Source organism: Exophiala bonariae (assembly GCF_035927105.1).
Source record: "Exophiala bonariae strain CCFEE 5792 chromosome Unknown scaffold_8, whole genome shotgun sequence".
Classification (NCBI taxonomy): Eukaryota; Fungi; Ascomycota; class Eurotiomycetes; order Chaetothyriales; family Herpotrichiellaceae; genus Exophiala; species Exophiala bonariae.
Genome location: NW_027042483.1, coordinates 973,918 through 990,288, shown reverse-complemented (window position 1 = coordinate 990,288; position 16,371 = coordinate 973,918). Strand labels below are relative to the sequence as shown.

At 49.3% G+C, this 16,371-nt stretch overlaps 6 protein-coding genes across 6 annotated transcripts; 5 read left to right on the top strand and 1 right to left on the bottom strand.

The window, feature by feature from the left end:
- Nucleotides 1-264: 264 nt before the first annotated feature.
- Nucleotides 265-2,797, top strand: LTR84_012783 (uncharacterized protein; the record flags this gene model as incomplete). Its single annotated transcript, XM_064856300.1, has 7 exons — nucleotides 265-327; nucleotides 392-417; nucleotides 565-1,231; nucleotides 1,283-1,363; nucleotides 1,445-2,091; nucleotides 2,152-2,331; nucleotides 2,413-2,797. 7 exons carry the CDS (start codon nucleotides 265-267, stop codon nucleotides 2,795-2,797), a joined length of 2,049 nt encoding a protein of 682 aa, XP_064708200.1.
- A 564-nt stretch (nucleotides 2,798-3,361) lies between these two features.
- On the top strand, nucleotides 3,362-4,585 carry LTR84_012782 (uncharacterized protein; the record flags this gene model as incomplete). The annotated part of the gene is made up of 3 exons (XM_064856299.1): nucleotides 3,362-3,575; nucleotides 3,682-4,092; nucleotides 4,152-4,585. The coding sequence occupies 3 exons, from the start codon at nucleotides 3,362-3,364 to the stop codon at nucleotides 4,583-4,585; spliced, it is 1,059 nt and encodes a 352-aa protein (XP_064708199.1).
- A 190-nt stretch (nucleotides 4,586-4,775) lies between these two features.
- Nucleotides 4,776-6,896, bottom strand: LTR84_012781 (uncharacterized protein; the record flags this gene model as incomplete). Its single annotated transcript, XM_064856298.1, has 1 exon — nucleotides 4,776-6,896. One exon carries the CDS (start codon nucleotides 6,894-6,896, stop codon nucleotides 4,776-4,778), a length of 2,121 nt encoding a protein of 706 aa, XP_064708198.1.
- Nucleotides 6,897-7,756: 860 nt separating this feature from the next.
- On the top strand, nucleotides 7,757-9,376 carry LTR84_012780 (uncharacterized protein; the record flags this gene model as incomplete). The annotated part of the gene is made up of 2 exons (XM_064856297.1): nucleotides 7,757-8,317; nucleotides 8,375-9,376. 2 exons carry the CDS (start codon nucleotides 7,757-7,759, stop codon nucleotides 9,374-9,376), a joined length of 1,563 nt encoding a protein of 520 aa, XP_064708197.1.
- Nucleotides 9,377-10,012: 636 nt separating this feature from the next.
- LTR84_012779 (uncharacterized protein) lies at nucleotides 10,013-10,810 on the top strand (the record flags this gene model as incomplete). The annotated part of the gene is made up of 1 exon (XM_064856296.1): nucleotides 10,013-10,810. One exon carries the CDS (start codon nucleotides 10,013-10,015, stop codon nucleotides 10,808-10,810), a length of 798 nt encoding a protein of 265 aa, XP_064708196.1.
- Nucleotides 10,811-12,534: 1,724 nt separating this feature from the next.
- On the top strand, nucleotides 12,535-14,419 carry LTR84_012778 (uncharacterized protein; the record flags this gene model as incomplete). The annotated part of the gene is made up of 5 exons (XM_064856295.1): nucleotides 12,535-12,721; nucleotides 12,783-13,133; nucleotides 13,186-14,090; nucleotides 14,161-14,259; nucleotides 14,330-14,419. The coding sequence occupies 5 exons, from the start codon at nucleotides 12,535-12,537 to the stop codon at nucleotides 14,417-14,419; spliced, it is 1,632 nt and encodes a 543-aa protein (XP_064708195.1).
- Between the last annotated feature and the right edge of the window lie 1,952 nt (nucleotides 14,420-16,371).

The window sequence follows — 16,371 nt, the reverse complement described above, 5'->3', positions numbered from 1 at the left end:
TCGTCTGGCTGGCAGCTCTGGACTAAGTGGCTTACTATTAAGTGCAAGACGGGGCAATGCTTATGCTGGAGGATGGTATGTATGCGGGGCGCTCCTCCTTACACTCCATTGCAAAGTATTCCTCTTGCTTTTTTCGAATTCCACTGCGCGACGAGTATACAACTTGAGACACCTCCTTGTTTCTTCTATTTTATTAGGACGTGATGGTTGGTATCGAACAACACGAGTTGGGTGCAAGGCTTGACTCTCACTCTAACGTGGAAGATGCCACAAGTGGGCCAATACCGCGCCGCAGAGTCAAAAAGCGCACACGGAGAGCAACGAGGGGTTAGTGCTTCAGCTTGAGAAAACCACTGTGCCGAAAGGAGGCAGAACTGATTGTGTTCCCCAGCGTGCTTGTCATGCCGAGCACGGAAGGTGCGCTGCGATGTGATACTACAATCGCCCAACCCATGCACCAACTGCATTTTAGACGAGGTCAAATGCTTTGTTCCTGACAAAAGGTGCATGTTTCAGCAGATATCGTTTGCTCTCACTACTCACTGACCTCTCTTGTCATGCTAGGCATCTCAACAAGACCAATGGCCCCCTGCCCTCCCGTCAGAGTGACGTTAGCAGCTTGGATGCAGATTTACCGCCGTTATTGAGCCCAGATAGCTCTATCGCTTCAGAATTCAACTCTTTGGACACAACAGAGTCGAATCCGACCCAAGATCTTGTTCAGAATGGCCTACAGCCTTCGATCTCTGAGGCTGGGAACCGTACTTTCCCGGGGGATGCTAGTGGTACTGATACAATACCCTTGGATCTCACAATAAATCCCAGTGATGATACTTTCCTTGAAGCCCTGCACGACTTCCCAGGAGAAGATAATTTCTTGGTTGATTTTGAGGCCTTCACCCAGTTACCGAGCTTATACGTACCTGATGTCCACTCACACAACGCTACTCCCGCCAACCGAACCTACACTTCGCCACTCTCCTGGGTGGCGAACTGGTGCGAGCACGATAATGGCCAGCATGCCCGCTTAAAACCCACGAACATCTCTCTGGCACCTGAGACTATCGAGTCCTTACTTCGAGACTACTTTCAATTTGCCAATCCCAGCTTTCCTGTCGTGAGCGAATGGGACCTGTATCGTCTAACTCATCCAAATGATATCGAAGGAGGAGAGCAAATTCCACCAATGAGTTTGGCACTATTCAATGCCATTATGTTTGCTGGTTCAGCGGTAAAACTTCTTCCACAACATTCATTGTTAGCGCTCGCTAATGTATTCTAGTTTGCGACAATCGAGGTTGCACAGGGAGCTGGTTTCTCCGATATCCGTGCCATGCGTGATGCATTCCATGCCAGAGCCGCAGTAAGCCAACTGTTTTTGAACTCTAAACCTCAATCACGTTAGGCTTTAGTTTATAGGGAGACTGATACCGCGATTCTTTAGTATCACTATGAAGCGCGCTGTGAGCGTGATCTTTTGAACCAGATTCGAATATGTCTTCTGCTCAGTCAACGTCGAAAATACCCTGACGGAATGTTCGAGAATGAAAAATGGACTCTCAGAGCCCAGCACCTCCTTCAAAAAACCGAGAAACTCCCTTTAATCTCAGACAACCAGTCTCAAGGAGGAAAATCTAGTCGTTGGAAAGTACTTCAGTGTTGTTGTCTGGTCCGAGCACAACGCGTACTCATAGGAACACATCGGAATGCTTCAGTTACTACGACCCAAATCGAACCACCATGTATCACGATAATGGATTTGGAAGACGATCTTCGATTCTCATGGTTCCTTACAGCAACGATTAAAGAAAAGCTAGCACAAGTGTTCGTGGCATCTGTCGATCTACACCGGTCTCTTGCGCCGCTCTGTCCGCTCATCCTAAGGCGTGATTCTGAACCAGGGGCTGCTCAGAAAGGTACCCCAACCTTCACCCCATTTCGAGGGTCTGTCATGGGTGCTTTAGAGGAAGTAGAACGCTCGCTCGTCGAATGGAGAGCTCGCTATGACGGGCTCTTCCTCACAAGTGATACTTGTCCCGTATTACCGCCCTCCTTACAGGCTACCGCAGCGTACGTGAATCTTTGCTATGAGTACGTTTTGACCTAGCTCTGTCTGCCACACTAACTTGACAGCTGACCCTGAGGACTCAGATATGGTATTTCTTACCTCCATCAAATAAGTTTAGACTTTGAGAGGTCCAGCACTACGCCATGGGCCGCTAGAATGAGAGAATCGTCTCGAGAAGCTCTTCAGATATCAGCAGCATCGACTACCAGAATTCTTCGTGATCTTCTTGGCCAAGAGGCAGTCAAATTTCTGCCGTTCTCCACGTAAGTCTGACTGCTAAGCCCATCTAGTAACTTGTAGCTAGGTTGCAATTGAGTCTTGCATCAAGGACTTGATGCTAATAGTCGCAGTATCACGATGTTATTCATTCCCTTGACGATCAACAGCGTATTTCTGAAATCATCTGTACAGAGCTGTAAACGCTCGGTCTATGACCTTTCGATCTGTTTCCAGGCATTAGAGGTCCTAGCTGAACGTCACGAGATCGCAGACTTCTTCTGGGAGCTCAACAACGCGTTGGTCATGCTTGTGCACGAGAAAATGGCGAAAGGTGATGTCTCACCCACTCCCCTAGGATCGGGCAAAAATTCCTGGGATAAGATGACATCGGCATATGATGCGCCAGAAAAGGTGCCACTGCCTCAGACAGACACCTATTCATCAGTGTTAAAATTCTTGAGGCAGTCGTTCGTTCTAGGAAGTGTACAATGGGAAGTGTTGAGCCACTGAGGGATTGAGTCTGAGAGCCGGATAGACATTTATCTACAAGGACGTTTCCAAATCTGGAACGCACTCGCACCTTAAGTCGATTTGCTGTGAATATACAGGCTAAGCTGGCCAGGAAGTGAAACCAATTGTTCAGTACATGATCTGGTAGATGTCCAATGCTATCGAAAAGCTTACAGAAGTGTCGGAAGTCTCCTCTAAAATTGCTTGATTAGCATTCATCCACAAGAAGTGGCTAAGAAGCCTCGGGATGGGATGCCCGCATTGTCCGTATTTGGGACCTCGGACAACGCGGCCACTTGCACACTTCTGAGGCCTTAGAAATGAACAAAGATGCTGTTATAATTGAGCAGATATATCTAGAAAAGAAAAATTTATATATCAGACGTATCACCGGTGTAAGCCACTGAAGTAAACTCCGCCGAGTCTGATTTGCGCTGTGATCTCACTTCACCAGGCTTCCGTCCATATCCACTGTCCCAAATCCTGGCTTCCCAATTACGTTGTCTTTTAAAGCTCTTTCACCATAAGACTTGCCCCAGCACATCAAGAACTCCTCTTCTCATCATGGCAGTGCCGACAGAGACGAAATGCTGGGTCATGGCAAGGAAACCACAGGGTCTTCCAACATATTCGGGGAAAGATGCGACGTTTGAACTCCTGACAAAGGCATTGCCCGAACTCCAGCCCAATCAGGTCCTGGTCGAAGCCTTGTACCTCAGCAACGATCCTGCACAGCGGACATGGATGTCGTTGGATGTTTCAGCGAAGCGTCATTATGGTAAGCCCCACTATGCGTTCAGTTTCCGCCCTAGTCGCTGTTTCGTCTCCATTTTACACTCGACCTTTGTTGGCGATGGTTGGAGCAGTTAACATCTGAGTTATAGTGCCGCCAATCGAGTTTGGCTCGGTTATGAGAGCTAGGGGAATAGTCAAAGTCCTACGAAGCACGTCGAAAGGCTTCAAAGAAGGCGATCTGGGCTATGGTCCAGTAGGCTGGTCTGCATATGGGGTGCTCGATGCAGATTCCGTCCGGCCTCTCTCGCCCTTGCCAGGTGGAATGGACATGACCCTCCATGTCGGTACCCTTGGACTGACCGGCATGACCGCCTACTACGGGTTGATCGAGATTGTGCAGGCGAAAGAGGGTGAGACTATACTTATCTCGGGTGCTGCAGGTGCAACAGGGAGCATGGCCGTTCGAATCGCCAAACATCTCGTCAAGGCTGGGAAGATTATTGGAATCGCGGGGACTGATGAGAAATGCCGATGGGTTGAGAAACTCGGCGCTGATCTGTGTAAGTCATTTTCACGTTAGTCCATTCAGGAGGAGAAGTTCTTAACGCCGCTGTGTTAGGTTTGAACTACAAAAGTCCCACATTTGGTGACGACTTGGCGAAAGCGACAGAGGACAAACTCATTGACGTCTTCTTCGACAATGTGGGAGGTGAAATGTTGGACAGTATGCTCTCCTACATGGCCATGTATGGTCGGGTAGCCTTGTGCGGCGCCATCTCCATCTACAACAGCTCGAGCGCAACTCTGTTGAAGAACTTCCCACAGTTGATCACGATGAGGCTGAACTTGAGGGGTTTTGTCGTGCATGATTTCTCCAACGATGAAGCGAAGCGAGAGCAGTTCATTCAGGCGATGCTGGAGAGTGATATTCTCACTGCGAATGATGGGATTCAAGACACTGTTGTTACTGGTATAGTTGAAGACATTCCAAAAATCTGGTTGAGGTTGTTTGATGGAGGCAATCAAGGGAAGTTAATTACCAAGTTAGAATGACAAACGAGATTCAACTCCTTGTGATGGGAGAATGCCAAAACAATTCGCAAACAGGCCAGTCTTTGGCTACCAATGTTTCAAACGCTTCTTCAAAGGACCATTGACTGAGCTCACCATGTGGCGATATGCAGCATTGGCTTCCAGTCACCTAAGTCTCCTACTTCTCCTCCTCGCCACACTATCTGTTGTCTCATAGATTCGCCTTGAGTGAGCCAATCTCGGTATTCTCAAGGCTAGGAGTGCCCTGCACGAGCGCTAAAATTCTCCGTCGAGCATGCTCCTCCCCTTCTCCCCAGATGATCTCTTCGCTCCGATAATCACTGTTGAAGACCTCTGCATTCAGTGGGTTTCGCTCGTGAGCAGACTTGAACAAGTCGGGATAGACTTCGCCATCATATCTTCCAAGAGCACTGTCCAAAAGATAGTCAGGGATACTCCAGGCATCGACCAGTCGGGCAGCATGAATCCGTATTGTTTGCATTAACTGTCGTATTTCCGTCTTCAACGTGTCAAGCTGTGAAGGCTTCAAAATTTCCATGGCTATGAAGTCTGAAGAATTATCCTGCAAAGTAAAGAGAGCGAAGAGCATGAATAGCTGCTGCATTGTACGGTGTGTTGCAGCATCAAGTGGTGGGAAAGGCTGCTGAAGCGCATCGTGGAAACTCTGGACAAGCAGGAATTCGCAGTGAGCGTTGCTCAAGTGATGCAATTCAATGAGCATGTCGTTCCAAGAGAACTTTTGCATGATGCGCAGCTGGTAGGCTTTGTGAGCCAAATAGCTTGCGCGGTATTGAAAGGCAGCCACCAAATCATCAGGTCCATATGCTATTAGATCGAGAGATCGTCGACGACTACTTGTGGTGAGAAATTGTAGAAACGTGATGTCCACTTTATCTACCGGGGTCATGGTGGGAGTTTCGATACACGTCTGCATCCGTTTTATGAGGTAGCTTGCCGTTTGCTGTGTGATCATCCAATTATCCCCTTCGACCGTGGGCTTGTTCAGGTAATTTGCGTTCAGTGGAATCAAACCACTACGGCCACCAAACCCGTGGCCCCCAAGAGCACGGCGACATGTTTCGATTCCATTCGCTGCAAGACTCGTGCAGAGCGATTTCAAGCCGGATGACATGGCATGCATCTCTGCCAATTTGGAGAAATCGTTGTCCTTGTCAATCTGTGCTCTCACGTTTTGAAAAGCGTCCTTCACCATCTCAGCCGTGTAGTGTAGCGCATAGGTTGTTGCAAGTAATGGTAAAACCCTGATCTGAACTGTGGAATAGTTCAGTACAGCCTCCTCCGCCGTGTTCGTGGAGGCGGAATCTCGGTCGCTGAATTGACGTCTGATGAGTGTATAGCGGACGGCGACGGTGACTGCGCGTGCAAGTACTAACGCAGCCTGACCAATGAGGTATGCCCGGGCGTATGTCATTGAGCCATATACTGTTGCCGAACTTTGAGATCTGGTGTACTTCCCATTCTTGTCCACCTTCGAGTATTTAGCCAACAATGAAGTCCGGGGAACTCGGAAATGGTCAAAAAGAATGTAGCCATTATCCATGGACGCATAACCATATTTGGGCCCGATATCCCCAATCGCAACTCCATTGAGCGGTTTGCGAGTTTGAAGATGTCGAATTTGAACGATAAACTGATGTGGCCCGTATGATTGCATCTTCCCTGTCGAACTAGGAATCAAGAGCTGTGCCACCACTACGGCGTGGTCGGCTGTCCGACCTAAACTGCCAATCCACCACTTCGAAGCTGTCAAAGTAGGACTATGGATGGTGAAGTCCTTCGTTTCAGGATTCCACCTTGCCTGGCACTCAATTTGTCGGACATTACTCCCATGTCCAAGTTCTGTTTGAGCATAGCAGCCAGTGATTTCCCAGTTTTCGGCCTTCCCGAGCCACTGTGTTCGTTGTTGCTCATCACATTGCTGCTGCAATGAGACTGTAAACATGCTGTCGGACAGAGAATAGGGCGAGACTTCGTCGAGAAGATAATTTGCCATTGTGTAGTCCTCGGCACTCCATCCCTCACGTCGTGCAAGGCGTCGCACTTCCTTTGCACGTGCGAGACCGACATGATACCGTTCAGGCCTTGAAAGATTTAGATTGGTTGTTTTGGAGAAGAGCGGGTTCTTCTCAATGATTGCCAACACCCTTTCCTGTCTATCCAGGAAGTTATCACGATGTAAGAGATGATGCGCCAACTGATTGACGTTCAAATCAGATCGTGCGCGCTCTGTCTCCAAGATTTTGCGGCCTTGAGGCTCTGCAGGCTTCAGTTTGATGATGAAATCGGCCATAATATTGCAACTTGTCACAATCACGAATAGGTTTATGGCATTATTTGTCTTGCTTTCCTGCCCAAGATATCATAAGATATCATAATTTACGCTGTAACTCCCACGAGCCACAATTGGAGGCCCTAAGAGATCACGAGTCTCCGGTGACCGAGGAGTGCCTTGAAGTCATGGCATACCTTATCCCGTGGATAGCTGTGGCCGAGGGCCGAGCCATCTCAAGCTTTCGTTCATGTGAATGCCATGTATATGGCCACTGGAGCTCAGTGTTAGGTGATAAGGCACGATCTCCTGGCAAACTCCATCTTGGATACTAAAAATTCCAAGAAGGTACCAAGCCTACCTCTACCATGGAGCCTCGTTCTGGAGTTGGCGGACGATTGTTGCAGGAAGAGATTGTCTTTGAATGACGCACAATTCATGTCTTTTGAACGGCGCCCAGGTTCTTCAAGTTTCCAGCCCAATACCAATGTAACTTGACCTTTGAGGCATGATCAAGGACTGCCATTTCTACGTTGTTTCAAATAGTGAAATACTATAGTTGATGCTCAAATGGGCGAGACACGGCTCAGAATGTCAAAATTCCGTGTGACTGCTCTGCGCCACTGGTTATTTTGCAAACAGAACCAGAGCTACTGACCGAGTTGCCGTGTACCGAGTCTCGGGACAGCAGCTGAGGTGTTTCTCCGAGGTATGGCGTAAACTACTCTAAGCCTGGATCAAGTCTCTTACCAATGTTATCTTGCCACTGCTGCGACGAAAAGAGACTGACAAGAACGCATTGTTTGAGATGTCTTTTTGTGTCATAGAAGCTACAGTTATACAGCAATAGGTAGTGTTGAGGGCGCAGTAGTCTTCAAAAAATGAACCCTGAGATCTATGGTGTAAGAGACTCCCGATTCGGTGGGAAGGTCCATCATTATCGAGGGATCTCGTATGCTACAATCTCAGATCGATTTGCAAAGCCAACTCTTGACACGAATTGGCAGAAACAAGGGCTGACCTTCAGGCAGTACGGTCCACGATGCCCGCAACCAGCCTTCCCAATGGAAGGCAGTATGTGTTTACCCACGTCGAACCAGCAAGCCGCAATGATAGAAGAAGACGAGTTCACGTGTTGCAACCTCAATATAACCACCCCTGTAACGGACTCCAAATCGCGATGGCCATTATACCTATGGATTCACGGTGGGGGTCAGTCGGTATCATTCCCATCTGCCCAGCATCGGCTTGGTGATACTGGCCCTCTGGTCGCTCAGTCAATCGAGATGAGGAAGCCGATTATCCTTGTCACAATCAATTACAGGCTCAACATATTTGGTTTTGCTGACCCGGAAGGTGTCAACATAAACTTGGATTTGCAGGATCAGGCAACTGCAGTGAATTGGGTGCAAAAATATATCAGTCTATTTGGTGGAGATCCGGTAGGTCGAGATGGTAGTACTGCTCGCTGGGAAAAACACCTTCGTTGACGTACTCAGGAAAATATCACAATTGGTGGTCAATCAGCAGGTGCTATCTATACCCATGGTCTCCTCGCTATGGGCATCGGCCCCAAACGAGTGATTATGGCATCTGGTTCGTTATATCTCACAGCTCCGCAGACTCGAGATCGCGGTCTCAAACTGTTACGTTATATCGAGCATCGCTTAAGCTCGGGTGAATCGAAAGGCACCATGTCAAACATCTCTGCCAAAGAGGGTGACTTACTCCGCAAAGCGCCCGTCCACGCCATTGTGAAAATATTCGAAGAAGCTAAATTCTACAGTTGGTGGATGTTTGATGCTCCACTCGGCGACTGGAAAAACGACCTACGAGTATTTGGCAACGTGGAGGCTGTACTACTCAGTGATTGTAGAGATGAGGGAATCCCTTACGAGCATCGACTGCGCCAAAGCACGAAAGCAGAAATTTTGAACGCGTTCAAGGGCCTTTCAGGGTCAGATTACACGACCCTCATGAGCGCCTACGGTCTGGATGCGACGCAGGCCGGCCATGCCCAGTGCGTTACAATGGCTACTGACTTCGTCAACGATGCTCGCTACGCCCTGTGGACACAGGAAATTTGGGGCCAGCTCCAGCCAGTCAAAAAGAAAGTGTACCTATGCCACTATGATGAGGTAAACCCCTTCGGACCGTGGCCGACCCTCGGTTATTCGGTCGCTCATCACGCCGTTGATCTTCTGGCCGCATTTGGCGGCTACGACGCAGAGGTAAACGATGCCACAAGAAATGCCGGACGGCTGCTCCGTGGAAAATGGATTGATTTCATCAACGGTGACGAACCCTGGACTCCTGATATGGTCTACTGTATCGGCCCGGATGGAAAGAGTGGTCCGGTTCCAGCTGGAGAAATTGGTCCAAGGAGAAGATATGCCAATTTCGAGATTCTAAAGCGAATTGGTATCGATTCGCTGACCCACATATGGCAACAGCTGTTGCCAACTGAAGGGGTAGACACTGGAGATTTATGGAAATTGTGAAGCAGTAACTAACATAATGTGGCCACGGGCTGAACTACTATAATTGAGCTGAACCCATGTCTGCATTGTGGGTCTTTGAGTTGCCCAGCCACGAACAAAGGCTGTTTTTATGTATGGGCTATGGCAATCACATTGTGAACACCACACTCTGAATTGTGTGTCAAGCACGTGTCCGCGTAAATATCCATCCTCAGGTTACTAGTAGTTAGTTGCCTTCTCGCGATTTCAAGCCTGAGTAGCAATATTTCAAGCACTCCGTCCATGTTCAAGCCAACCTGCAGGGAAGTCCAGGGCGTCTACCACTCTCAATTGCTGGGCCGAGGTTGTAACAAGGCCGCACGATATCTTGAAAGGGAAATCGAAACGGAGCCCTGACGGACGGACGATTTCTTCGCCCGTTGACCGATCCCGAGTGCTTCTCTTTCGCGATACTCACGTCGCCTGGTTATCGTTCAGCCTTGTCAGGAACCTCGGTAGGAAGTTAAGGCCCCATCGGGGTTCGGAGCGATATAATCACAGGATTGGGTATGTCAAAATCAGGAAAGACTGGGAGACTTCTATGAGGACATCGAAGATCGTCTTGTATCCTCTTGCTCGAGAGAGAACAAGTCTCGAATTTCTGCAACCTATTTCATGATGGCTCTTAAGTATAGCAACAAGCTTGCTGGCAAACGCGTTCTTGTTATTGGTGGCACATCTGGCATTGGCTTCAGCGTCGCAGAAGCATGCGTTGAACTTGGAGCCGTTGTTACGGTGGCTAGCTCGAGGCAACCGAAAATTGACAAAACAATTACACGTCTGATCACGACCTACCCAGACGCGAACGACCGCATTTCCGGACATGTGGTGGATCTGGCAAGTTCCGATGTCGAAGCCGCATTGAGAACACTCCTTGACTTCGCAACGGGTGCAGGCAAGCATACGCTCGATCATATCGTGAGCACAGCTGGTGACACATTGGCGGTCGAGAAAATCGCCAATGTGACAGCAGCACAGGCCCAGCAATATGGCCAGGTTCGTTTCATAGGCCAACTGATGCTTGCTAAACTGGCACCACACTATATTCAACGCAGCAGCGCGTCCAGCATCACTTTCACGGGAGGCATCAGTAGCACGAAGCCACCACCAGGTTGGAGTGCATTGGTCGGGTGGAATAATGCAAAGGAGGCTATGGTTAGGGGGCTCGCGGTCGATCTGGCGCCACTGAGGTGCAACCTGGTTGCTCCTGGGGCGATAGATACGGAATATCTATACCACATGGCTGGTGATGATGCGGCCAGGAACAAGGAATTGGTAGCCATGTTTGGTAGTAAGAGTTTGCTGGGGAAGTGTGGGAAACCCGAAGATACAGCTGAGGCGTACTTGTACCTTATGCGCGACACTTTCATTACTGGCCAAGTGATAAAGACTGAGGGGGGATATCTGTTGACTTGAAGGTCGTCTACCGTAAATATGCAGTATGGCTGGGACAAGTTGGGTCACATTGAATTGCATACTGCTGAACGAATAATAACATACATTTCTCGCGCGTATGAGATTTTGTAACTTTAGGAATGGATTGCCTCCCTTAACCACATGTCAAGCTAGATTGACATGAATGACGTCCATACTTCAGTATCAAAGAAGCCTACCACTTATTTCGTGGTGGAAGTTTCCATTAAATTGTTTCTTTAAACTATTCCGTTAAATTTATCGCCATGCCTTAAAACGTGCTCAGACGAATATCACTCTCAAGTGCTGAGTCCGAACGAATCCTTTCATCCACGGAAATGCTGAAATCCTGCAAACTCACCAATCCGACAAATCAAAGTGTAGGGTGACCGTCGGTAGGAACAGGCGTACTCGGATGCTTGGAAATAGGTTTGCTGACGATGACGAGGCTAGTTAAGTTCCACGTTGATTTAAGGCAAGAGGCTCTGATCTTCTGTAACGTGCTAGGTTAAATGAGGCGCGGAGGAGTGTCAACCCGTGCCAAAATTGGACTAAAATCAATGAGTACAATCGAGGTGTGTTGGTTGGAATTCTTCCATGGATAATCCTCTGCTCGTCCGAGTAGTGTGATTAAGGCAAGCAGAAACTATGCCGCGGAGCTAATCTTCCTCCGGGCCCAATTTGTGTCTTGATAATCGGCGATTCATCATACGAGATGCAGACTGCAGCTACCTAGGTACCCTTCCTCCGTAAAGCCGTACGAGGGTACCTGTATCGGTATATACGAGTATGTGGGAGTGGCATTTTCTTGCATCGCTAACGGCAAGGCCTACCGAAGTTACACTTGCCCTACCGATTCAATCAGAAATCTGTTGCGATTGCTCAAGTTCTGATTCGGACAACTGGTCATCTTCATGCCTATTTCCGTCCTTTTTACACTGACTAGAAGTTGCTGTGGATTCCGAGCAAATACTAAGTAAGCACGGTATCATCTGTGGCGACATGCTGAGTGACCAAATAACCAAACTTTGGAACTAACCAGACTGCACATGAGGAAATGCCCGTTCAGTTACCTAGGCACGAGGTATGCATCAAAAGAGCAACCTAGCCCTAAACAAGCTGGGGACCCCATGGGATTCGCCCACAACTCCATCTGCACTTGACCTCAAGCGAAGCCTCCAGCCGGCTATCACGCAAGGGTCAGGTCGTATTCCGCCGCTGGTCATCGCCCTTTAGGAAATCCCCCGGTGTCTAGGCCGGCATAATGTGATCGAGATTCCAACTCAAGCAATACTTCTGCCAGAGAAATCTTCCTCAAACCACGGAATTCTGTGCGTATTCTCATCCTTCCTTTCATTCACAGTTATTCTTCAAATTACCCGTGTGGCGCTCGAATTAGCCTCAATAATCGGGCGATTGGGGACGTTCCGAAGGAATTATATCGCTATGGGAAGAGGTTCGCTATCAACGTGGTACCACACCACACAGAGCGGCCTAGCCATGCATGCATGCTTGGATCCAGATTCAGACCTTAATGATTGATCCTCACGAAGTTACCCCTTCAAGATGCCCCCGCCAGAGAAGCTCACCGAACTCCCTGGGGACGCCCACTGGGGTTGATATAAGGATGATTCGCCCCTTGATTTTGTTGGTCTTCACAACCTCACAACCTCACAGGAGTTCCAGAGCCTCTATCAGGCATAACCTCACGTCACTTTGGGGCAGAGATGGCTACCGATAAAACCGTCGACCCGATCCACCTGGAAGCTTATGGCGGGCTCTCCCACCTCAAAAATGCGAACCTCCATGATGCATCGCTGGCTGGTGGTGCCTTGGAAGGTGCAGCACAGGAGCATAGCATGGGAGTCTGGCAGGGCCTCAAGGCTCACAAGCGTGCGGCATTCTGGTCTGTCTGTAAGTAGAAGAACAAGATTCCATGCCGGTATGATCTGTACTGGAACTGACTCTCGGCCAGTGATATCGACCACTGTCATCATGGAAGGTTATGACGTTACTTTGCTCGGCTCTTTCTTCGGCTATCCCAGCTTTCGGAACAAGTATGGTGAATACCTCAACGAGAAAAGTCAGTACCAAATCTCTGCCAACTGGCAGCAGAAGTTCAATTGCCTTGGGGCGCTAGCCAACATCATCGGTGCGTTACTGAATGGATGGGCCACTTCGAAATGGGGCCACCGCAAGGTGCTTATGGTCACCCTGGCTCTCTTGACTGGTTTCATATTCATCGTATTCTTCGCCCCCTCGATCGAGGTTATGCTTGTGGGACAGTTTCTCTGTGGCATTCCATGGGGAGTCTTTGCCACCACAGGTAAGCTAGTCCATGAAATTGAACGTTCGCTGCTCACCTGAAACCCCTACAGGACCTAGTTATGCAGCAGAAGTTACGCCCTTGGCAATTCGAGCATATCTTACGGCATATGTCAATCTTTGCTGGTGCATTGGTCAATTCATTTCAGCGGGTGTTCTCAAGGGTCTCGTGAACAACGAGACCCAATGGAGTTACAAGATCCCCTTTGCTGTTCAGTGGGTTTGGCCCGTCCCTCTCTTTATTGCAGCGTGGCTTGCCCCAGAGAGCCCGTGGTACTTCGTGCGAAACGATCGCATTGAGGATGCAAAAAGATCACTTCAGAGATTGACTCAACCGGATCACCACGGCGACATCGATGCAACACTTGCCATGATGGTCCACACCAACAAGCTTGAAATCCAAGAACAAAAAGGCGTGCAACTCTGGGACGCTTTCAGGGGCACCAACCGCCGCCGAACCGAGATCGCCTGCATGGGATTTCTCTCTCAGATCACCAACGGCGGCGCTCTCTGCTACAGCGGCTCTTTCTTCTTCCAACAGACCGGCATCAGCGCCAGCGCAGCGTACGGCATCGCCTTGGGAGGAACGGGCATCGCGTTCGTGGGCACCATCATCTCGTGGGCGTACATCTACAAACTCGGCCGTCGCACCATCTGGCTCTACGGCTTTGCCTCGCTGGTGGCCATCCTCTGGACCATCGGATTCCTCGCCTTGCCAAAGCAAAATCTGAACCTGGCTTGGGCGCAATCCATCCTGTGTATCGTCTGGTTGGGCGCCTACTCCATGTCGGTGGGCCCGATCATCTATGTCCTGGTCGCCGAAGTGGGCTCGACCCGATTGCGAACACAAACCGTCGTGCTCGCACGAAGCACCTACTACGTTGGAAACATCATCTGCGGTGGGCTGCTTCAGCCACAGTTGATCTCTCCTGGAGCTTGGGACGCCAAGGGCAAGACTGTACGTTCAAAAATTCAGACAGCAAAATGATTTTGGAATAGCTTTACTGATCAACTCTCTCTAACTGCAGGCTTTCTTCTGGGCCGGACTCGCCACATTGACTTTTGTCTGGGGCTACTTCCGTCTTTTCGAGACCAAAGACAGGACGTTCGGAGAATTGGATTTCATGGTAAGTCAATCCGATGCATATCGAAGAGCGTTTACCACGACCTTGTGCTGATCAAGATAAACCCCAACAGTTCCAACAGGGCGTCACAGCTCGCAAGTCCGCCAAGTATGAGATCCCGACAGAGGAGCTCTACAACGCCGACGAGGACATCAAGAGCTGATCGCAACAATGTTGTGGTGTGTTGGGCCCAGTCGAATCGAGTTCAAATGTGGTCTATTCTGGCTTCATGTCCACAAGATGTTTTCAATACCTCTAGTTCGTGCCATGAATGTGTCGCGCTTTGAATAATCGGCACCCCAGTCTGAGTGAAAGACCAACAAATGTTGATAGCCTAGGCACTGCACTACTAAGCCGACGCCGAACATGAATATTGCATAACCGCTGACGAATGAATAATGCTTCTCACTCACGTTGCCCTCGTATTGTTATCTAGTATGCGTGACTAGTGAATGCCCGATGTCCACACTGTATGTGTTTAGATTCTCTGTGATATCCGCCTAAGCGCAACCTGTAGAGCCTTGTGGTCGGCGTCCCCTGGGAGGATGGAGATCCGAGCCCCGTGATCATTCGTCTCCGTGGAAAAGCAAGCACATGTCACAGACCTTGACGCGAACCGATCTGCTGGATGGATGGAGTCTTGTCCATTGGGGCCGTGATCAACTATTCCTTGCTTACATGAGACCAAATGGTCTTGAGCAGTCCAGGTACGCACGGAAGGAGGTCGCTGCTGCGAGGATCCGCATATAATGATATTCATACCTGTGGGCGGCGCGGGCGTGAAACAGTGCACTTCTTGCCACAGTGTACGAGTAGAGATGGTGAGTGTTCCTGTTCCTGTTCCTTCACGGTGGAATATCCACTCATAATGGAGGATGATATCCTGTTGTTACCTTTGGAGCGAATCTTTGGGGATATGTGACAAACCTTGTCTGGACTTTCCCCTGAGGATTTTCCAGGAGGATGGTTCTGTTGGGTATGTAGAGAGTCTGTGTCCGGATTGGTGTGATGCTTAATCTACATCTTCGGTAGTAGAGCGGTTCCCTCGCGCCGGTAGCTGGTAGCTTGCTTTGGACTATACCTGAACACACATGTGGAAAGCGTGCTCCTCGTGCTTCAAAGGCAAGAGATCGGTTCACGCGTGTACTTTTACCTTTTCGAGAGACGCACGTCACGGTCACACGCTCTGCAGGCGTTCGAGGATCTCAATATGCTCTTTGGATACCTACTGCCCTTTGGGCTATGGACCATCGCCCCCTGGGGCAGAAACCCGTGGAAATTGCACGGTCTTCGATTGAGATAACGGGATCTCTTCATGCTTGCTATGAGGGGTGAAATGCACATTCACCTAGCTCATTATTTACGATATCGGATGAGATAACCGGTAAGTGAACTTACATTTCCGGCCCTGCCGCTCAAGCAATCTCACATTCGATTCCTGGAAAGCTGAGCCGCACGTGTTCCCCAATCCGAGAATCGCTCCGTCAGAGCCAAGTCTGCTACCCAGGCGGGCGACTAGGCCATGCTATGGAGTAAATTGGTGGGATTGTGAAATCCTGTGGCAAAAGCGCGTCAGTTCCAAGCTGCCAATATTGCCAGTTGAGCGCGTCGTGAACTCTGCCCATTCAGGATATCGTGGCTGTTAAATTAAATTTCAGAAACAATCATTAATCAAAAGATTGTGCGGGGTAGTGCTCGTTTGTTGGAGGGGTATGGCGTAGTTCAGACGCGTGGAAATGAGAAGCTCCATTGCCCCAAAGTCTAAATGGCTGTCCCTTGCATGAGAGCCCGGAGAGTTTCGATGGTCTTTCTCCGTGACAGCGGCATGACATGAGGCTTATTTGGAGATTGCAATCATGGTGCTTTCCGTATGGCCCATTTCTACATGGACAAGCAGCTTAACTGGTAATCTTGGATAATCGATGCGATATCGATGTCGGCAGTATCAGCCGAACAGGGCGTTGTGCTAGTCTCACTTCCGCGCGTGTTGGGCCCTTGTGGGTATAGCGATGAAGAATGTCGTGTGTTGAGAACATGGTGCAGCATCGAAACACTTGAGAATCGAATTTTGAAAAAGTCCAAACATAGTCTTAATCGGCGAGCTCCAAAGAACTT